A 16931-nucleotide genomic window follows, 5' to 3' on the forward strand; every position below is an offset into this window, starting at 1 on the left:
ACCTCATCCGTGATCATGATTCATTAATTCCATTTAGATACATCGCTAGATGGTGAAAACACATTAAAAACGACATCTCCCATCATCACCTCCTTCATAGCGTCATCAAGCTTCGCCTTTGTTATTGTTGGAAACTGCGCCCTCTTGTGGTGAAAAAATATTACATATTGGAGCTTTACTCTGTCAATTTAGATAATTTAGTGTTTTTATCTGGTCGTGATGAAATATATAATTGAATGTCATCAGCATAACAGTGGAAATTAATTCCATGTTTAATTATAATATTTCCAAGTGGCAGCATATATATTGAGAATAGCAGAGGGCCTAACACAGATCCTTGCGGCACTCTATAGTATAAGTCAAGTCAAGTCAAGTCAAGTTTATTTATATAGCGCTTTTCACAACATAGGTTGTATCAAAGCAGCTTCACAGTAATAAATTAAAACAATACATCAATGTTTGTTTCTAGTGGAACGTCCACGTTTGGTATTGCTGATCAATAGTATCGTTGATTGATTAATTAAATTAAATATCCCCAATTATCCCCAAATATCCCCAACTGAGCAAGCCAAAGGCAACAGTGGCAAGGAACCGAAAAACTCCATCAGGTGACCTAATGGAGAAAAAAAAACCTTGGGAGAACCCAGGCTCAGTCGGGGGCCAGTTCTCCTCTGGCGTTTATGAGTTTACTGACGTTATCTTCGATTTTCCCCATTTAAACAGACAAAATGGTAGCGGTCTGATAAGTACGATCTAAACCAGCTTAATGCCTGTCCCTGAACACCAGTGTAGTTTTGTAGTCGATCTAAGAGTATTTTGTGATCTATAGTATCGAACGCAGCGCTAAGATCGAGTAAAACTAGTATTGAGATACAGCCTTGGTCAGAAGCTAGTAGTAAATCATTTGTAATTTTAACGAGCGAAGTTTCTGTGCTATTATGCGGCCTGAATCCTGACTGAAATTTTTCATAGATATCATTTTCTTGCAAGAAAGAGCACAATTGAGCGGACACCACTTTTTCTAGTATTTTAGACATAAATGGAAGATTTTAAATGGGTCTATAATTTGCTAGGTTATTATGATCTAATTGTGGTTTCTTAATGAGAGGTTTTATAACTGCCAACTTGAATATTCCTGGAACATGACCTAAAGATAAAGATGAGTTAATAATATTGAGGAGAGGCTCTTCCACTACAGGTAACACTTCTTTCAATAGTTTAGTGGGTATTGGATCTAATAAACATGTTGTTGGTTTAGATGTGATGATAAGTTTATTTAGCTCTTCCTGTCCTATAGTTGTAAGCAGTGTAGTTGTTCTTGAGGGGCGATAATTGAGGCTGAATCATAAGACACCATTAAAGATTGTACATTTACAATTGTGTTTCTGATGCTTTCTATTTTCTCAGTGAAGAAATTCATAAAATCATTACTACTAAACTGTAACGGAATATTTTGCTTAGGTGATATCTGTTTATTTGTTAGTCTAGCCACGCTGTTGTCAGGGATCAATCAAGCTCGTTTCAATCCACCACTCAAAGATCACTCTCTCCAGAATATTAATCCCACACACCTGTTCATCATCAATTACCTTATTAGCCAACTCATAAAACGCTCACTGTGATTTCAGTCTTTGTCAAGCCTTCAACAGGAACAGTCCATGATCCATTGTCTCCCGAGTCTCTGATGCATCAAGATTGCAAGAAGTAACGTATATTCACCTGTGAAACACTAACCTCTGTATCTTGTTCTGCTGTCTCCAGAATTCCTGTTCGATTCATGTTACGTCAAGTCAAGTCATCAAGACATTTATATAGCGCTTTTAACAATGTAGATTGTTTCAAAGCAGCTTTACAGAGATAAACGTATAATTTAAGGTAACAGAGATTGTTTTGGCTTTATAGCGGTTCTTTAATAAAGTTATTTTCCAGCTAAAGTTAGTTTTGATTGGTTCGCTTCCGTCGCAATGATCATTTGTTATTAAATTAGGGGCCGCTAAGATGACACCATTCTCTCTACACAGACTTTAAATGCGAACCTGTGAGAAACGCTGATGGCGTTCACATGCGCATTAAGAACTGGTTCTATAGTTATGTGCGTTTGAATATATGTGCGCAGGTTTGGAATTCCCTACAAACCAAGCCTAAACAAAGTACTGGCGTTTCCTTATAATTTTTTATACAGAATTTTATTTTATTTTATCACTTCGGGGTAGGTACGTGAATTGAGTTTCCCAACAACGCTTTATCTGTAGAGTGGTAAAAGGGATCCTCCATAGGGAGAGACTAGTTGGCACTTCAGCACTGCGTTGGATCGGGTCCAGGCGAAGGTCCTTCATCAGATCTGTATACGGCCTGGATCCAGCAGGCTGCGGGAAAACCTTGGGATAAACACAGACACTAAAATTAGCATAGATGCCATTCTTTTTATGATGTAACGAGTACATCAGGATTTATGGGAAGTGTTCCCGGTTCCAGCTGACCTAATCTATGCAGCCTAACACTGAATTATAGAAGTCTATAATGTATTATGTGAATGCTAGGTCAAAGAGATGTGTCTTTAATCTAGCTTTGAACTGACAGAGTGTGTCTGCTTCCCAGACAATGGTATGAAGACTGTTCCAAAGTTTTGGTGCTAAATAGGAGAAGGATCTTCCGCCAGCAGTCGATATTGATATTCTAGGTATTATCAACTGGCCGGAATTGAGATCGCAATAGACGTGAAGGACTATAATGCGTTAATTTCAACGGCATCTACATCTATTCCGAGTGATAATATTAGATAGGGGGCCCTATTTTAACCATCTGAAATGCAAGTGTCAAAGCGCAAAGCGCAAGTAACTTTGTGGGCGGGTCTTGGCGCTGTTGCTATTATACCGGCGGGATAAATGACTCTTGCGCCCGACGCAAATCTAAAATGTGTTGGTCTGAAGAGCTTCATTATTCATAGGTGTGGTTTGGGCGTAACGTGAAATAAACCAATCAGAGCGTCATCTCACATTCCCTTTAAGAGCAGGCGCGCTTGTTCTAAAGCGGATTCCTATTATAACAGCGGATTTGCCAGGCGCGCGCCAGGAGCGGTTCACAGCCGAGGAGAGCAACGCTCTCGTCAGGGACGTTGGGGATGGAGAAACCCACCCAAATTAACTTCGGTTAAAAAGGCGTATGATAATTTGTGTAAATGTGTAAGCTAGATGTATGCTTTTATAATAAATTGTCTATCTATCTATCTATCTATCTATCTATCTATCTCTATCTATCTATCGTAATAATGTATGATTTGCAAAAATGAAAACTGCTGCTTCTGTGTAGATGAGAGAATCAAAGTGCGCGTTGTGCACACGCTACATTGATTATGGCCAAGCATGCGCCCTTAAAATATCTTATGAATAACATGCGCAACGCGCCACTGACTTTAAACTTTTTTTTCCTGGTTAGTGGCGCAATTGTTTTCTAAACCTGTAAAATAGCAAGAAGGAACGTTTGCGCCGGAACACGCCTCCTTTTTTGCGCTGAACCGCCCAGGGAGCGCAAGTTCATTCCCTAGTTTACCGACGTGCTTCTGTGGAGGGAAAAGCGCGCTTTGCGCGGCTGCAAAATAGGAATGATACATGCGTCGGTGTACAAAGTCAATTGCGCTGGGTGCAAGATAGGGCCCCTAGAGTATGATTACGACAATGAGTAGGTCCTGACACGTGTTGTCTAACTCCAATTGAGTTTACAATGTCTTTAAATGCCAATCCCAATGCATCTTTTTCATTATCGATGTGTATATTAAAATCACCAACAATTAGTACTTTATCTGCAGTCAATATTAATGATAGAAAGTCCTCAAATTCTTTGATAAAGTCTGTATGGTGCCCTGGTGGCCTGTATACAGTGGCCAGCACAAATCTCAAACGTGATTTATCATTTATACTATATATTTTTACATTAAGCACCAACACTTCAAAAGAAGTATATTTAAAACTTGATTTCTTAGTGGTTTTGAAAATATTACTATAAATTACAGCAACTCCTCCCCCTTTGCGTTTCAGAAGAGACTCATGTTTATAACAGTAATCTTGTGGGGTGGACTCATTTAAAGTAATGTAATCGTTTGGTTTTAGCCAGGTTTCTGTCAAACACAGCACATCTAGGTTATTATCTGAAATCATATCATTAACAATGAGTGCTTTTGAAGTAAGCGATCGAATATTCAGCAACCCAAGCTTTAGCATTTGCTCATCTGTATTATAGCTGTTTTTTATTTGTTGAACATCAATTAATTTTTAACCTTAAATGAGTTAAAACGTTTTTTGGATTTCCAAATTCGGGGAACAGACACAGTCTACATGATGATAGCTAGGTGAAAGAGGCTTTATGTGATGGGATTTATCTGACCTGGGTGACGCGAGGCCGCTAGCAGACGGTCGGTTTAGCCAGTCTGTCTGCTTCCTGACCTGAGCCCCAGATTGTCATGTTTGAGCTCTAAGACTATGGGCCCTATTTTAACCCCCTGGGGTCGGCGGTATCGCCGGCGATACCAGCTCGCTTTTTTTTTTATCAGTTCAAAAGAATTCATTTTGCTCTGTTGACTTTGATATTACAAACAAGTTTCATACATCAATCGATTCTGTTAAATGTGTATTATTTTTGTGTATACTCACAATAAAAACAAAGTGTTGTGCTTTTTGCCAAATAAAGAAAAATAAACACGAAGCGAGTTCTGCCTTCTCTCTGCCAGTGAAGTCCATTCTGAAACGCGTCCGAAAATGAACAATAACTCAGCGAATACTCAGTCAAACAGGCATACAGACACACAGGCATGAAGCTTGAATTCTCTTCTTTTAAATGAAGTAATTTATATAAAAACAAATATTCTCATCTTGTGAAATCTGTATTAAAAGAGAGCGATTCCAGTCGAGCTCATTACAGCTCATTCAAATGTAATGTGACACGCCCACGGAGAGCGCGCGCTATTCAAACGCAAATGTCTGAGGCAATCCACGCAAACCTGTGAACACCCCCATATCAGCTCGAGAAAACACAAGTTTATTCAGATCATTACTTGTTTACACCGTCTCGCAGCGCTGTGAGGAATAATAATAATGGAAAATGTCCCTCAGAAGTGCGGGTATATCGAGGAGCAAGGATCCGACTGAGCTGAGGAATACTGTAGTAAGTTCCCTTTCAGTCGCTCACGTTCGACGTAACGTCGACGTGACGACGTAATTGGGATCACTTCAGGGAGCCCTATCAACTTCGAGTGTCTACAGAACGAGCCAATGAAAGTTGGCGTGCGTGAATCGCGTCACGCGCCCCCGCCCCGCAGCGCGGGTATAAACAGGAAGCGGGCGCACGCACACATTGTCTTTCACTTCGGAGCCGAGCTTCTATGAGACTTTTTGTCTATCAGAATCAGCTGTTTGAAGACTTCAAAAGAGGATCATCTCTCTGTTGCTGTGTTGGTGTGACGGCGCGATCAGTGGTGGCCGCGAGCATTGCAGCTCTCAACTGCTGTTTTCACAGCACTGTGTTTGTGTCTGTGTGTGTGTGTGTCGGTTCGGTGGGCGTTTCCCCTGTGTGTGCATTCACACTGCGGCTACCCCTGGGTGCCTCAACACAAAGAGAGTTTTTCAAATCCTTTTTTATTTTCAACTAAAAGAGCAACACAAGCGTGACCCTGCGTCTTTTTCAAGATGTCATTCCGCTTGTGCGTTTCTGGGTGTGGTCGTTCCCTGGCGCCAGCAGATGGCCACAAGAGTTGCCTCTCGTGTTTGGGCATTCAGCACGCTGAGGCAGCTTTTGTGGATAGTTCATGTTCCCATTGCGGGAATATGACTATCACAGCGTTAAGATCGAGACTCGCTTACCTCAAGGGAGGTGCAGTCCCCTCGCCTATGCCCCGATCTAGAGTCTATTCTGCCCTGCATAGAATAGACCTACTTTGGCGCATGACCAGGGTGATCTGAGGATTACCGTGAGGGCTTCCCCGTCGAGTCATTCTCCGCGGGCCCCTCATGCCTCACATACGCTGTTGCCATTGGAGCCCCTTAGTGAACGTCTTGGTCCTTCCCCGGAACGACCAACCGTTTCCTTTGGGGCCCCAGCTGACGATCAGATGTCGATCGCAGCATCGGAGGGGGAGCTGTCCTCTGGAAATGACGACTCGGCTGCGTTGCCCCCCTCGGGGTGTGTAGCGTTGTCCGAGCCAGATCCAGAATGGACTGCTATGCTTTCCCGGGCCGCCGAGAAGGTCGGGCTTGCGTGGAATCCTCCACCACGTCCCGAACCTTCTCGGTTGGACGATTGGTTTCTCGGGGCGGGCCGTGCTGGTTCTCAGTGCGCCGCCCCGGTACCTTTCTTTCCGGAAGTGCATGAGGAGCTTTCTAGGACGTGGAAGGCACCGTATAGTGCCCGAAGCCGTTCTAGTGGCTCCTCACCCCTCGCCACCCTCGACGGCGGGGCAGCTAAGGGGTATGTGGATATCCCCCCAGTGGAGCGGGCCGTCGCGATGCAACTGTGTCCGGCGTCCGCTTCCTCTTGGCGGGGTAATCCACGCCTCCCGTCCAAGGCCTGTAAGTTTTCGTCCGGTCTAACGGCGAGGGCTTACAAGGCCTGTGGACAGGCTGCTTCCGCCCTCCATGCCATGGCGCTCTTGCAGGTCCACCAGGCCCAGGCGCTCATGGACATGAACGAGGGTGGTTCTGACCCAGAGCTCCTCCGGGAGCTCCGTGTGGCAACCGACCTTGCCCTCCGGGCGACGAAGGAAACCGCACGTTCAGTCGGTCAGGCGATGTCCACCTTGGTGGTCCAGGAGCGCCACCTCTGGCTCAACCTGGCGGATATGAGGGACACCGATAAATATCGGTTCCTGGATGCCCCTCTTTCCCAGGTTGGGTTGTTCGGCGACGCGGTCGAGAGCTTTGCCCAACAGTTCTCGGCCGCACAGAAGCAGACGGAGGCCATCCGACACATCCTGCCCCGGCGGACCGCTGCCGCTCCCACCCGTCCGCCGGCCGCAGACCCTCCGTCTACTCGTCGCCGAGGTCGGCCTTCTGCGGCGTCCTCCGCTCCCGCCAGGCCCCAGCAGCAGCAGCCATCGTCCAGGCCTCAGCGCGGAGCAAGCCGCAGGAAGTCGACCCCGCCCGTCCAGGCCGCTGCCAAACCAGGAGGCAAGCGACGGTGCAAACGACCCTGAGACGGGCGGCCCAGAGGTGGATCAAGTTGCTCTTCAGGAGATGGCGAAGGCGCCACTCCTTCCCCCGGTGGAGGGCCGGGCGGAGAATCTTTTGTTTCCTTTCTTTTTGTTCCGCCACTGACCCACGGGTCAGTGGTACCCACATTTTCAAAAAAAGAGCAATTTCTGAAACCTCTGGGCCCCAAGAGGGCGCGCTTGGCAGTCGACGACGCCGCCATGCCTTGTCACTCCCGAGCCCCTCTTTCATCGCCAGCGAGCAGCAGTGGCTGTGTTCCGGACGTGCTGTCGCCTCCACACACTCACTCTGCCCTTCGACGGAAGCAGGTATGTGCTGCACCACACACTCAGACCCCACTTCGGGCCGCTGTGCCGTCCGAGTCGGGTCCCTGCATTCCGCCGCGCTGCCCCACTCCGGGTACGTCTGTGGTGCCGTTAGTCCCGCTTGCTCGGTCTCTGGGAGCCTGGTTAACGCTTCCCAGCCCGTCTCGCTGGCTCATCCGTACCATCAGACTCGGCTATGCGATTCAGTTCGCCCGGCGCCCCCCTGCTTTCAAGGGCATCCTGTTCACCCGTGTTCTGGCGGACAATTCCCCCGTGCTCAGGGCGGAGATCGCAGTCCTACTGGCGAAGGACGCGATCGAGCCGGTCCCTCCAGCCGATATGAAGACCGGCTTCTACAGCCCATACTTCATTGTACCCAAGAAAGGTGGTGGGTTACGACCAATCTTGGACCTGCGCGTCCTGAACCGGTCCCTTCACAGGCTACCGTTCAAGATGCTTACGCAGAAACGCATTTTCAAATGCATCCGTCCCCAAGATTGGTTTGCAGCGATCGACCTGAAGGACGCGTACTTTCATGTCTCGATTCTCCCTCGACACAGACCGTTTCTCCGCTTTGCGTTTGAGGGACGGGCATATCAGTACAAGGTCTTACCCTTCGGGCTGGCCCTGTCGCCCCGCGTCTTCACGAAAGTCGCGGAGGCGGCCATTGCTCCCATGTGCGAGCGTGGTGTTCGCATCCTCAACTACCTCGACGACTGGCTGATTCTGGCCCAGTCGAGAGAGCAGTTGTGCGAACACAGGGGCATGGTGCTCAGTCACCTCAGCCACCTAGGGCTTCGGGTCAACTGGGAAAAGAGCAAACTCACCCCCGGGCAGAGGATCTCTTTTCTTGGTATGGAGTTGGACTCGATCAACATGACAGCACGCCTCACCGAGGCCCGTGTCCAGTCAGTGTTGAACTGCGTGAGCACGCTCAGACGCAGAACAGCGGCACCACTGAAACTGTTTCAGAGGCTCCTGGGGCATATGGCATCTGCAGCCGCGGTTACGCCGCTCGGATTGCTTCATATGAGGCCGCTCCAACACTGGCTCCACGATCGAGTCCCGAGATGGGCGTGGCAGAGCGGCTCGTGCCGGGTCCAAGTGACTCCGCACTGTCGCCAAACTCTCAGCTTGTGGTCGGACCCTTCGTTCCTGCGGGCAGGTGTTCCCCTGGAACAAGTGTCCAGGCACTCTGTGGTCTCCACGGATGCCTCTACCACCGGCTGGGGGGCCACGTACAACGGGCATGCAGCTTCAGGTCTGTGGACGGGGCCTCAACTGCATTGGCACATCAACTGCCTCGAGTTGTTAGCAGTACGTCTTGCACTGAGCCGTTTCAAAACGCTGCTACTAGGCAAGCACGTACTGGTCCGTACGGACAGCACTGCGACCGTTGCGTACATCAACCGCCAAGGTGGTCTACGCTCCCGCCGCATGTCACAACTCGCCCGCCATCTCCTCCTCTGGAGTCAGAAGCATCTGAGGTCGCTTCGTGCCGTTTACATTCCGGGCCTGCTCAACCGTGCAGCCGACGAGCTCTCACGGCAGCAGGTGCTACCGGGAGAATGGCGACTCCATCCCCAGGTGGTCCAGCTGATTTTCAGGCGCTTCGGGACCGCACAGGTAGATCTGTTTGCCGCCCCGGACACGTCTCACTGCCAGTTGTTCTATTCCCTGACCGAGGGGACCCTCGGCACGGATGCTCTGGCACACAGCTGGCCCCGGGGCCTTCGCAAGTATGCGTTTCCCCCAGTGAGCCTTCTTGCACAGACCTTGTGCAAAGTCAGAGAGGACGAGGAGCAGGTCTTGTTAGTTGCGCCGTATTGGCCCAACCGGACCTGGTTCCCGGAACTAGTGCTCCTCGCGACAGCCCCTCCCTGGCCCATCCCTCTGAGAGAGGACCTGCTCTCTCAGAGACGGGGCACCCTATGGCACCCGCGTCCAGACCTCTGGAAACTCCATGTCTGGTCCCTGGACGGGACGCGGAGGTTCTAAGTGACCTACCCCCTGCGGTAGTTGACACCATCACTTCCGCTAGAGCCCCCTCTACGAGGCGCCTCTATGCTTTGAAGTGGAACCTGTTCGTTGACTGGTGCTCCTCTCATGAGGAGAACCCCCGATCTTGCTCGATCAGAGCCGTGCTTTCCTTCCTGCAAGAAGGGCTGGAGCGAAGGCTGTCTCCCTCCACCCTTAAAGTGTATGTTGCCGCTATTGCCGCACATCACGATGCTGTTGATGGTAAGTCTTTGGGAAGGCATGACCTGATCGTCAGGTTCCTGAGGGGAGCGAGGAGACTGAATCCTCCTCGCCCACTCTCTATACCCTCTTGGGACTTGTCTCTGGTCCTTTCGGCACTTCAGAGACCACCCTTTGAGCCTCTGCAATCAGCTGAGTTAAAAATTCTGTCCTGTAAGACAGTACTCCTGGTTGCATTGGCCTCTATCAAGAGGGTAGGGGACCTGCATGCATTTTCGGTCGACGAATCGTGCCTAGAATTCGGCCCGGATAACTCTCACGTCATCCTGAGACCCCGGCCCGGATACGTGCCCAAGGTTCCTACCACTCCCTTCCGGGACCAGGTAGTGAACCTGCAAGCGCTGCCTTCGAAGGAGGCAGACCCAGCCCTGGCTTTTCTCTGTCCCGTTCGCGCTCTGCGTCTGTACATGGACAGAACGCAAAGCCTCAGGTCCTCAGATCAGCTCTTCGTCTGTTACGGAGGCCAGCAGAAAGGGAAGGCTGTCTCCAAGCAGAGGATGGCCCACTGGATAGTGGATGCCATCGCCTTGGCTTACGAAGCCCAAGGCGTGCCCTGCCCGCCTGGGTTGAAAGCCCACTCCACTAGGAGTGTCGCTTCTTCCTGGGCGCTGGCTCACGGCGCCTCGCTGACAGACATCTGTAGAGCTGCGGGCTGGGCGACACCTAACACGTTCGCTAGGTTTTATAGCTTACGTGTTGAGCCGGTTTCTTCCTGTGTGCTCGCTTCTACTAGCCGGTAACACCGAAGTTCCCGCTCTAGTGTCGGCTTGCTGCGCCACTCCCTTCCTAGGAACGGATACGTGCGCTTTTTACTCCAGTCGAGTTCCCCATTGGCGAACCCTGTGAGTTCCTCCGCACCCCTTCGGGAGTGCGGAGGTTGCGGAGCGTCCGACGCCAGGCCTAGTGCTCGTATGCTTGTGTAACTTGTGCTAGGCTGGGTTCCATATGTGGTGATCCCTGCGGCGATCCCATATGTGTATTCCTCCACGACCAGCTCCCTGCGGTGAGCCCGTGTCTTCCCTTGGCAGAGTCTGCTCTGCCGTCACTGTCCGGTGTGTCTCCCCCTTCGGGTGGAGCCACCCCAGTGACATTCCATATGTCGCACTGCCCCTTCGGCCAGTCCATATGTGTATTCTCCACATGTTACCTCCCTTCGGGCAGGATGTGGCTCCGCAGCGTTCTTTCCCCTGGAGAGGTACGCTTTCCCAGTGTTATCCAAGAGTTCCGCTGTGTGGGGTATAATGGAACAGCAGTTGAACTCCCTCTACGCAGGTCTTCCGCCCCAGCAGTTGGGGGTCTGAGAGTCTTGCGTAGGGCGCTGGATGTGGCAGCAACCGTGGCGTTTTCCATGGGATCCCAATTACGTCGTCACGTCGACGTTACGTCGAACGTGAGCGACTGAAAGGGAACGTCTCGGTTACTGATGTAACCCTCGTTCCCTGAAGGAGGGAACGGGAGACGTAACGTCCCGTCGCCACCGTTGCTGACCATCGCTGCATGGCCGTCACAAATCTCGGCTCCTCAGCGAAAAACAATGTGTGCGTGCGCCCGCTTCCTGTTTATACCCGCGCTGCGGGGCGGGGGCGCGTGACGCGATTCACGCATGCCAACTTTCATTGGCTCGTTCTGTAGACACTCGAAGTTGATAGGGCTCCCTGAAGTGATCCCAATTACGTCGTCACGTCGACGTTACGTCTCCCGTTCCCTCCTTCAGGGAACGAGGGTTACATCAGTAACCGAGACGTTTTTTTCCTTCTCACGTGAATCGGGTTTCTGTTTGTGAATGAATGAACGGCAGAGATGCGCGCTGTTTACCACAGCTCGCAAAAAGACAGTTTAAATTTAAATCGCGTGTGTGAATGAATGATGTTTTAGCAAACTGTATTGCTATACTGAGATGAGTAAAAATCGACTGAAATATGTTGAAATAAAATGTAGGCTATTTGTATAAGCAACGTATTAAACTGCAAATTAACATTTATATGCCCTAATATTTCATAAAAACAACGTTACAGTCAGGCGAAATATGAAAGACAACATTTTGTTGACTAGATTTGGGTACAGTTTTTACTGTAGAATATACTGCCACATCAAATAAGCTTTTGTTTAGCAATTTCTATATATATAAAATACTATTTTTGTCAAAAATAAAGTCATCAACTAAGATGTTAGCTGTTCCAATGTTGGCTATATTCAAACTAATGAATACATAGATAAAATGTAGGCCTATAATCTTTTTTTTTTTACAAAGAAAGAGTACACTTGACATATTGTTGAAATTGTAATTATTGTTGTAATTGTAACCTTTTTAATAAAATAGCAAAACATATTTACAAGACAGATGTAAGCAAAATCTTAAATGGTCAATATAAGTCTTCTAAATATATCTTTTGTCCTTGCATTGTGGCTCAGTCATTGACTACGTTTACATGCAGCAAATAACCCGGTCGCGCACGGCCATGTAAACACCGGCAAAAACCCGGATATGCTCATATCCCGGTTTTTAAAAACCCGGATATTATACCTGGGGTACCCCTTTTCTAACCTGAATATTTGGTCATGTAAACGCGTATCGGCATATCCCCATCAAAAGGAACATTGATTTGTGTTCTGCGCATGTTCTATTCGCAAGGAATCTTGGTCTTTTGAGTAGAGCGCATACAAAAACCCGTGTGCAGTATACCGGAAGTAAACAAGAAGTAGAGGTAAACATGGCGAGACGCAGCACAGCAACACACTTTTGGAGCGAGGAGGAAAGCGCAAACAAACGCGATCGCTATCTGCCCCGAACTATTCATTATCCGCGTGCTGCTGCTGTTGATGTCGTCTTTGGATACATGAAGAAGAATCGGAAATGACGCATATTGCGTCTTAAGGTTGTCCGTACGTCCAGACGCTAACCGTGCGTCGCCGTTTACATCGGGATATTAACCAATTGATTACAAATTCCATGTATACAGGAGTAACTCTCTCTGCTCACGCATGTAAACGGGTTATTCCGAATGTTTCAGAAACCCAAATAGTGACCTTAACCCGACCATAACCCGGATATTGGCTGCATGTAAACGTAGTCAGTGTCAGACCTGAATGAATGGCTCATTACGCATAATGGGTGGGATACAGGTGTAAACCACTCCTCGTTCACGCTCCCCTCGCATATTGGCTTTCCAAGCAAAACCTTTTACTTCAATTTAAATCAATATATTGTTTTATGTGAACGATAAAGCAAGACTATTTTCACATAATTTTGAAGCCAGAACTCGAAGCGACAACATCCATTAGTCAAAAGTCTTATTGACACATATTTATTATGAGTTTTGTGGTCTTATTTCAGCAACTTTCATTTGTATTTTTTTCAATAACCACGCATAAACATTATTCTCTTAAAAATTCAAAAATATACATGCATGATGATCACATATTTTGGTAGCCCTGTTTGTGCTATATAGAGTGAATTTACACCTTTGCCATTAACATGTTTATAAATAACTGAAAAAAGCACAAATGTCAGAGCATGTCAGAACACCTCCAGGGCCCAGAAAACCGCTCAGACTCCAGAGGATTAACGGTCTGAAACGCAAGTGTCAAAGCGCAAAGCGCAAGTAACTTTGTGGGCGGGTCTCGGCGCTGTTGCTATTTTCCCGGCGGGATAAATTAATCTTGCGCCCGGCGCAAATCTAAAAGGGGTTGGTCTGAAGTAGCTTCATTATTCATAGGTGTGGTTTGGGCGTAACGTGAAATAAACCGATCAGAGCATCATCTCACATTCCCTTTAAGAGCAGACACGCTTTTTACTTGGCGTATTGCTATTATAACGGCGGATTTGCCAGGCGCGCGCCAGGAGCGGTTCACAGCCGAGGAGAGCAACGCTCTTGTCATGGCCGTAAAAGAGAGAGAAGTGACATTGGGGATGGAGAAACACACCCAAGTGTATCTATCTATCTATCTATCTATCTATCTATCTATCTATCGTTTGTAATAATATGATTTGCAAAAATGAAAACTGCTGCTTCTGTGTAGATTAGAGAATCAAAGTGTATGCACGTTGTGCACGCTATACATTATGGTCAAGCACGCTCCCTTAAAATAGCATAATGAACAACGCGCAACGCGCCACTGACTTTAGACTAGGTTTTTTCTGGCCAGTGGCGCAATTGTTTTATGGAACAGTAAAATAGCACCAGGGATTGTTTGCGCCGGAACACGCCTCCTTTTTTGCGCTGAACCGCCCAGGGAGTGCAAGTTCATTCCCTAGTTTAGCGACGTGCTTCTGTGGAGGGAAAAGCGCGCTTTGCGTGGGTGCAAAATAAGAATGAAACATGCGTCGGTGTACAAAGTCAATTGCGCTGGGTGCAAGATAGGGCCCTATGTGCCATATTACTAGAGAGAAGAGCAGCACCATCCCAGGAGGGATGAATACCATCTCTTTTCAACAGGTCAGGTTTGCCCCAAAAACTTTTCCAATTGTCTATAAATTCTATATTATTTTGCGGACACCACTTAGACAGCCAACCGTTAAGGGAACACAATCTACTGACTATCTCATCACTCCTGCAAACAGGAAGGGGGCCAGAGAAAATTACAGTGCCTGACATCGTACTTGCGAGTTCACACACATCTTTAATATTCATTTTGGTGATCTCCGACTGGCGGAGTCGAACATCATTAGTGCCGACGTGAATAATGATCTTAGAGAATTTACGATTAGCATTTGCCCGGCTGTGCAGGCTCTAATTCAGCTGGAACCGCATCATTTAAAGAGTTCACTATGCTAGGCGCATCCAAAATAGTATCTAAAGCTCTAGCACTCTTACTTATCCTCAATTAAAGTTTGGATGCGTGTTTCTAGTTCTGAAATCTTCTCTGTCAGCCTAACTGTCTCCTTGCATTTATCATATATAAATCCTATATTGCCAACAGAGAAGGCTATGCTAAACATGTGACATGAAGTGCAGGTGACAATAACAGGACAAGACATTACTCACCGTGTTTGTTGACTGATTCTTACTCACCTGAGCTTTTTATGAACTCAAAGGCGCGGGTGCGCGAGAGAAAAATAAATAAATAAAAATAGCTGAGCGCACGGGTGGCGCGTTAACAGGCTAGCGAATTACTAGCGTGTTGTGCTCGTAGTAACGGAAGCTAGCGATGTCAGGTTAATCTGAGATGTTGGGTAAGCTGTATTTAGTAGTAGTATAAACAACTAGAAATTGTAGTAAATGATGGTTCAAAACAAGGAAATACGAGGCTAAGACGGAGCTTACAGCACCAAGGCAAACACACTTACAGCAGGCAGCGAGGCAGACAGGAGCAATTGATCGCTGTTACCTGTGATCCTGCATCCTCTCGAGATTCCTGTGTTTCCTCCGAGCTTGCTTGCTTGCTAGCGACTGCATCTGAAAGAGAAGAGACAAGTATTACTGAACTGTGACTGCTTGACATTAACTAACCTGAAGAGAACGTGCTCACTTGTTGTCTGCCCCGCACCGAGTGATCTTCACCGAATCTGCACTTGGACTCTCTGAATACTCACCTTGCAATATTGTCTACCTGAATAAAGCTGTGTTTGGATTCACTTACCACTGTCTCCGTACCTGCATCCTGACAGAAGGCTTGACCTACAAAAAGGAAGAAACGATGGAATCTGCCATTGATGTAGATAATCCTGCACAACCTACAGTCGCCACTGTGAATCCCAGTCAGCCAGCACCCAGTACTTCCACAAACTCCGCTTCTTCTCTGGTTCCCACTTCCCGTCCAGCGCCGTTCTCCGGCCGGGTGGAGGATTGCAACGGGTTCCTATTACAGTGTTCACTCGCTCTGGAACAACAGGTCCAGTTATATCCCACTGAAAAATTGAAGGTTGCTTTTATTATTCAACAGTTATCAGGAGCTGCATTAAGATGGGCTGAAACGTTGTGGCTGCAGGAATCTACCGTTACTTCTTCGGTACAGGAGTTTGTAAACCATTTCAAGGAAGTTTTCGGGCGTCCAGTAGAAGATTCATCCGTCAGTGATAAACTGTTACAATTACATCAAGGCAAAAAGTCAGTTTCTGATTATTCACTGGAATTCCGCACTCTAGCCTCCGCAAGTGGGTGGAATGATAAAGCTCTCCTCTCCATCTACCGACGTGGTTTAAATCCTGCTCTTCGCCTCCAACTCGCGATTTTATGATGATAGTCTGGGACTTGAGAAATTCATACAACAAGCTCTCCGTGTGCATCAAAGGTCTCAAGGCTGCTATCGCGAAGCTCAACAACCCACTTTTGTACCACCTCAGTATTCCACTGAATGTTCCTCCTAATCGACTGTAGAGAAGATGCAGGTGGATACCTATCGACTGTCTCAAGCTGAACGTTCTCGACGTAGAGAGTTAAAATTATGCCTGTACTGTGGAATGGGAGGACATTTTCTTCGTTCATGCCCTACAGGACCTCCTAGAATGCTTGTGAGTTCTGTTCTTACGTCCGTCTCTGTATCAGCTCTGTTAACGATATCAGTGATTCTAAAATCCATGAATTTCCATGTCTCTGCTACAGCCATTGTGGACTCCGGGTCGGCAGGAGATTTCATCTCCGGACAGCTCTGTCAGAAGCTCCAGCTCCAGAAATCCACCACCGCCAAACCATAATCCATCCATGCAGTAACTGGTGAAATCATCAATAAAGGTTTCATCTGTATTGAAGACACACACCATGAACTGTTTGAACCTTTCGTACTTGAGAATAGCCAGACTGATATTATCCTTGGCCGCCCATGGCTTATACGACATCAACCTAACATCGACTGGAAGTCTGGTAAGTTATTGAAATGGGGTTGCATGTGCTCTTCCACGGATGTTGAACTCTCAGTCTCGTCCATCGTTAACTTGCCCGACACCATCCCAGTGAATTCAACTTCCATTGAAAGTCCCATAGAAAACCTGTCGGTGTCCATTCCTTCTTGCTACTCTCAATATTCCGATGTATTCAATCCTGTCGAGGCTGCCAAGTTACCACCTCATCGACCTTGGGATTGTGCCATCAATCTGATTCCCGGAGAGTCCATTCCCAAGGGTCGAATCTACTCTCTGTCTATCCCTGAACAAGAAGCCATGCAACAGTACGTTGTAACAGTACCCTTCAGTCTTCCAAAGTTTCATGGATGAAGTGTTCCAAGACTACCTGAA

At 47.7% G+C, this 16931-nt stretch overlaps 1 protein-coding gene across 1 annotated transcript in view; it reads right to left on the reverse strand.

Moving 5' to 3' along the window:
* Positions 1-16535, reverse strand: part of LOC307154256 (cytosolic phospholipase A2 gamma-like) — a gene marked incomplete at both ends in the record, with an annotated part of 30140 nt that extends 13605 nt beyond the window's left edge. Inside the window, 4 exons of the mRNA XM_079899027.1 lie at positions 15089-15156; positions 15355-15378; positions 15478-15608; positions 16301-16535. Coding sequence (XP_079755153.1) covers positions 15089-15156; positions 15355-15378; positions 15478-15608; positions 16301-16535 — 458 coding nt within the window. The remainder of the gene's footprint in view (positions 1-15088; positions 15157-15354; positions 15379-15477; positions 15609-16300) is intronic.
* Between the last annotated feature and the right edge of the window lie 396 nt (positions 16536-16931).

The sequence above is a fragment of the Squalius cephalus genome (assembly GCF_949319135.1).
Source record: "Squalius cephalus genome assembly, contig: scaffold_78, whole genome shotgun sequence".
NCBI lineage: Eukaryota > Metazoa > Chordata > Actinopteri > Cypriniformes > Leuciscidae > Squalius > Squalius cephalus.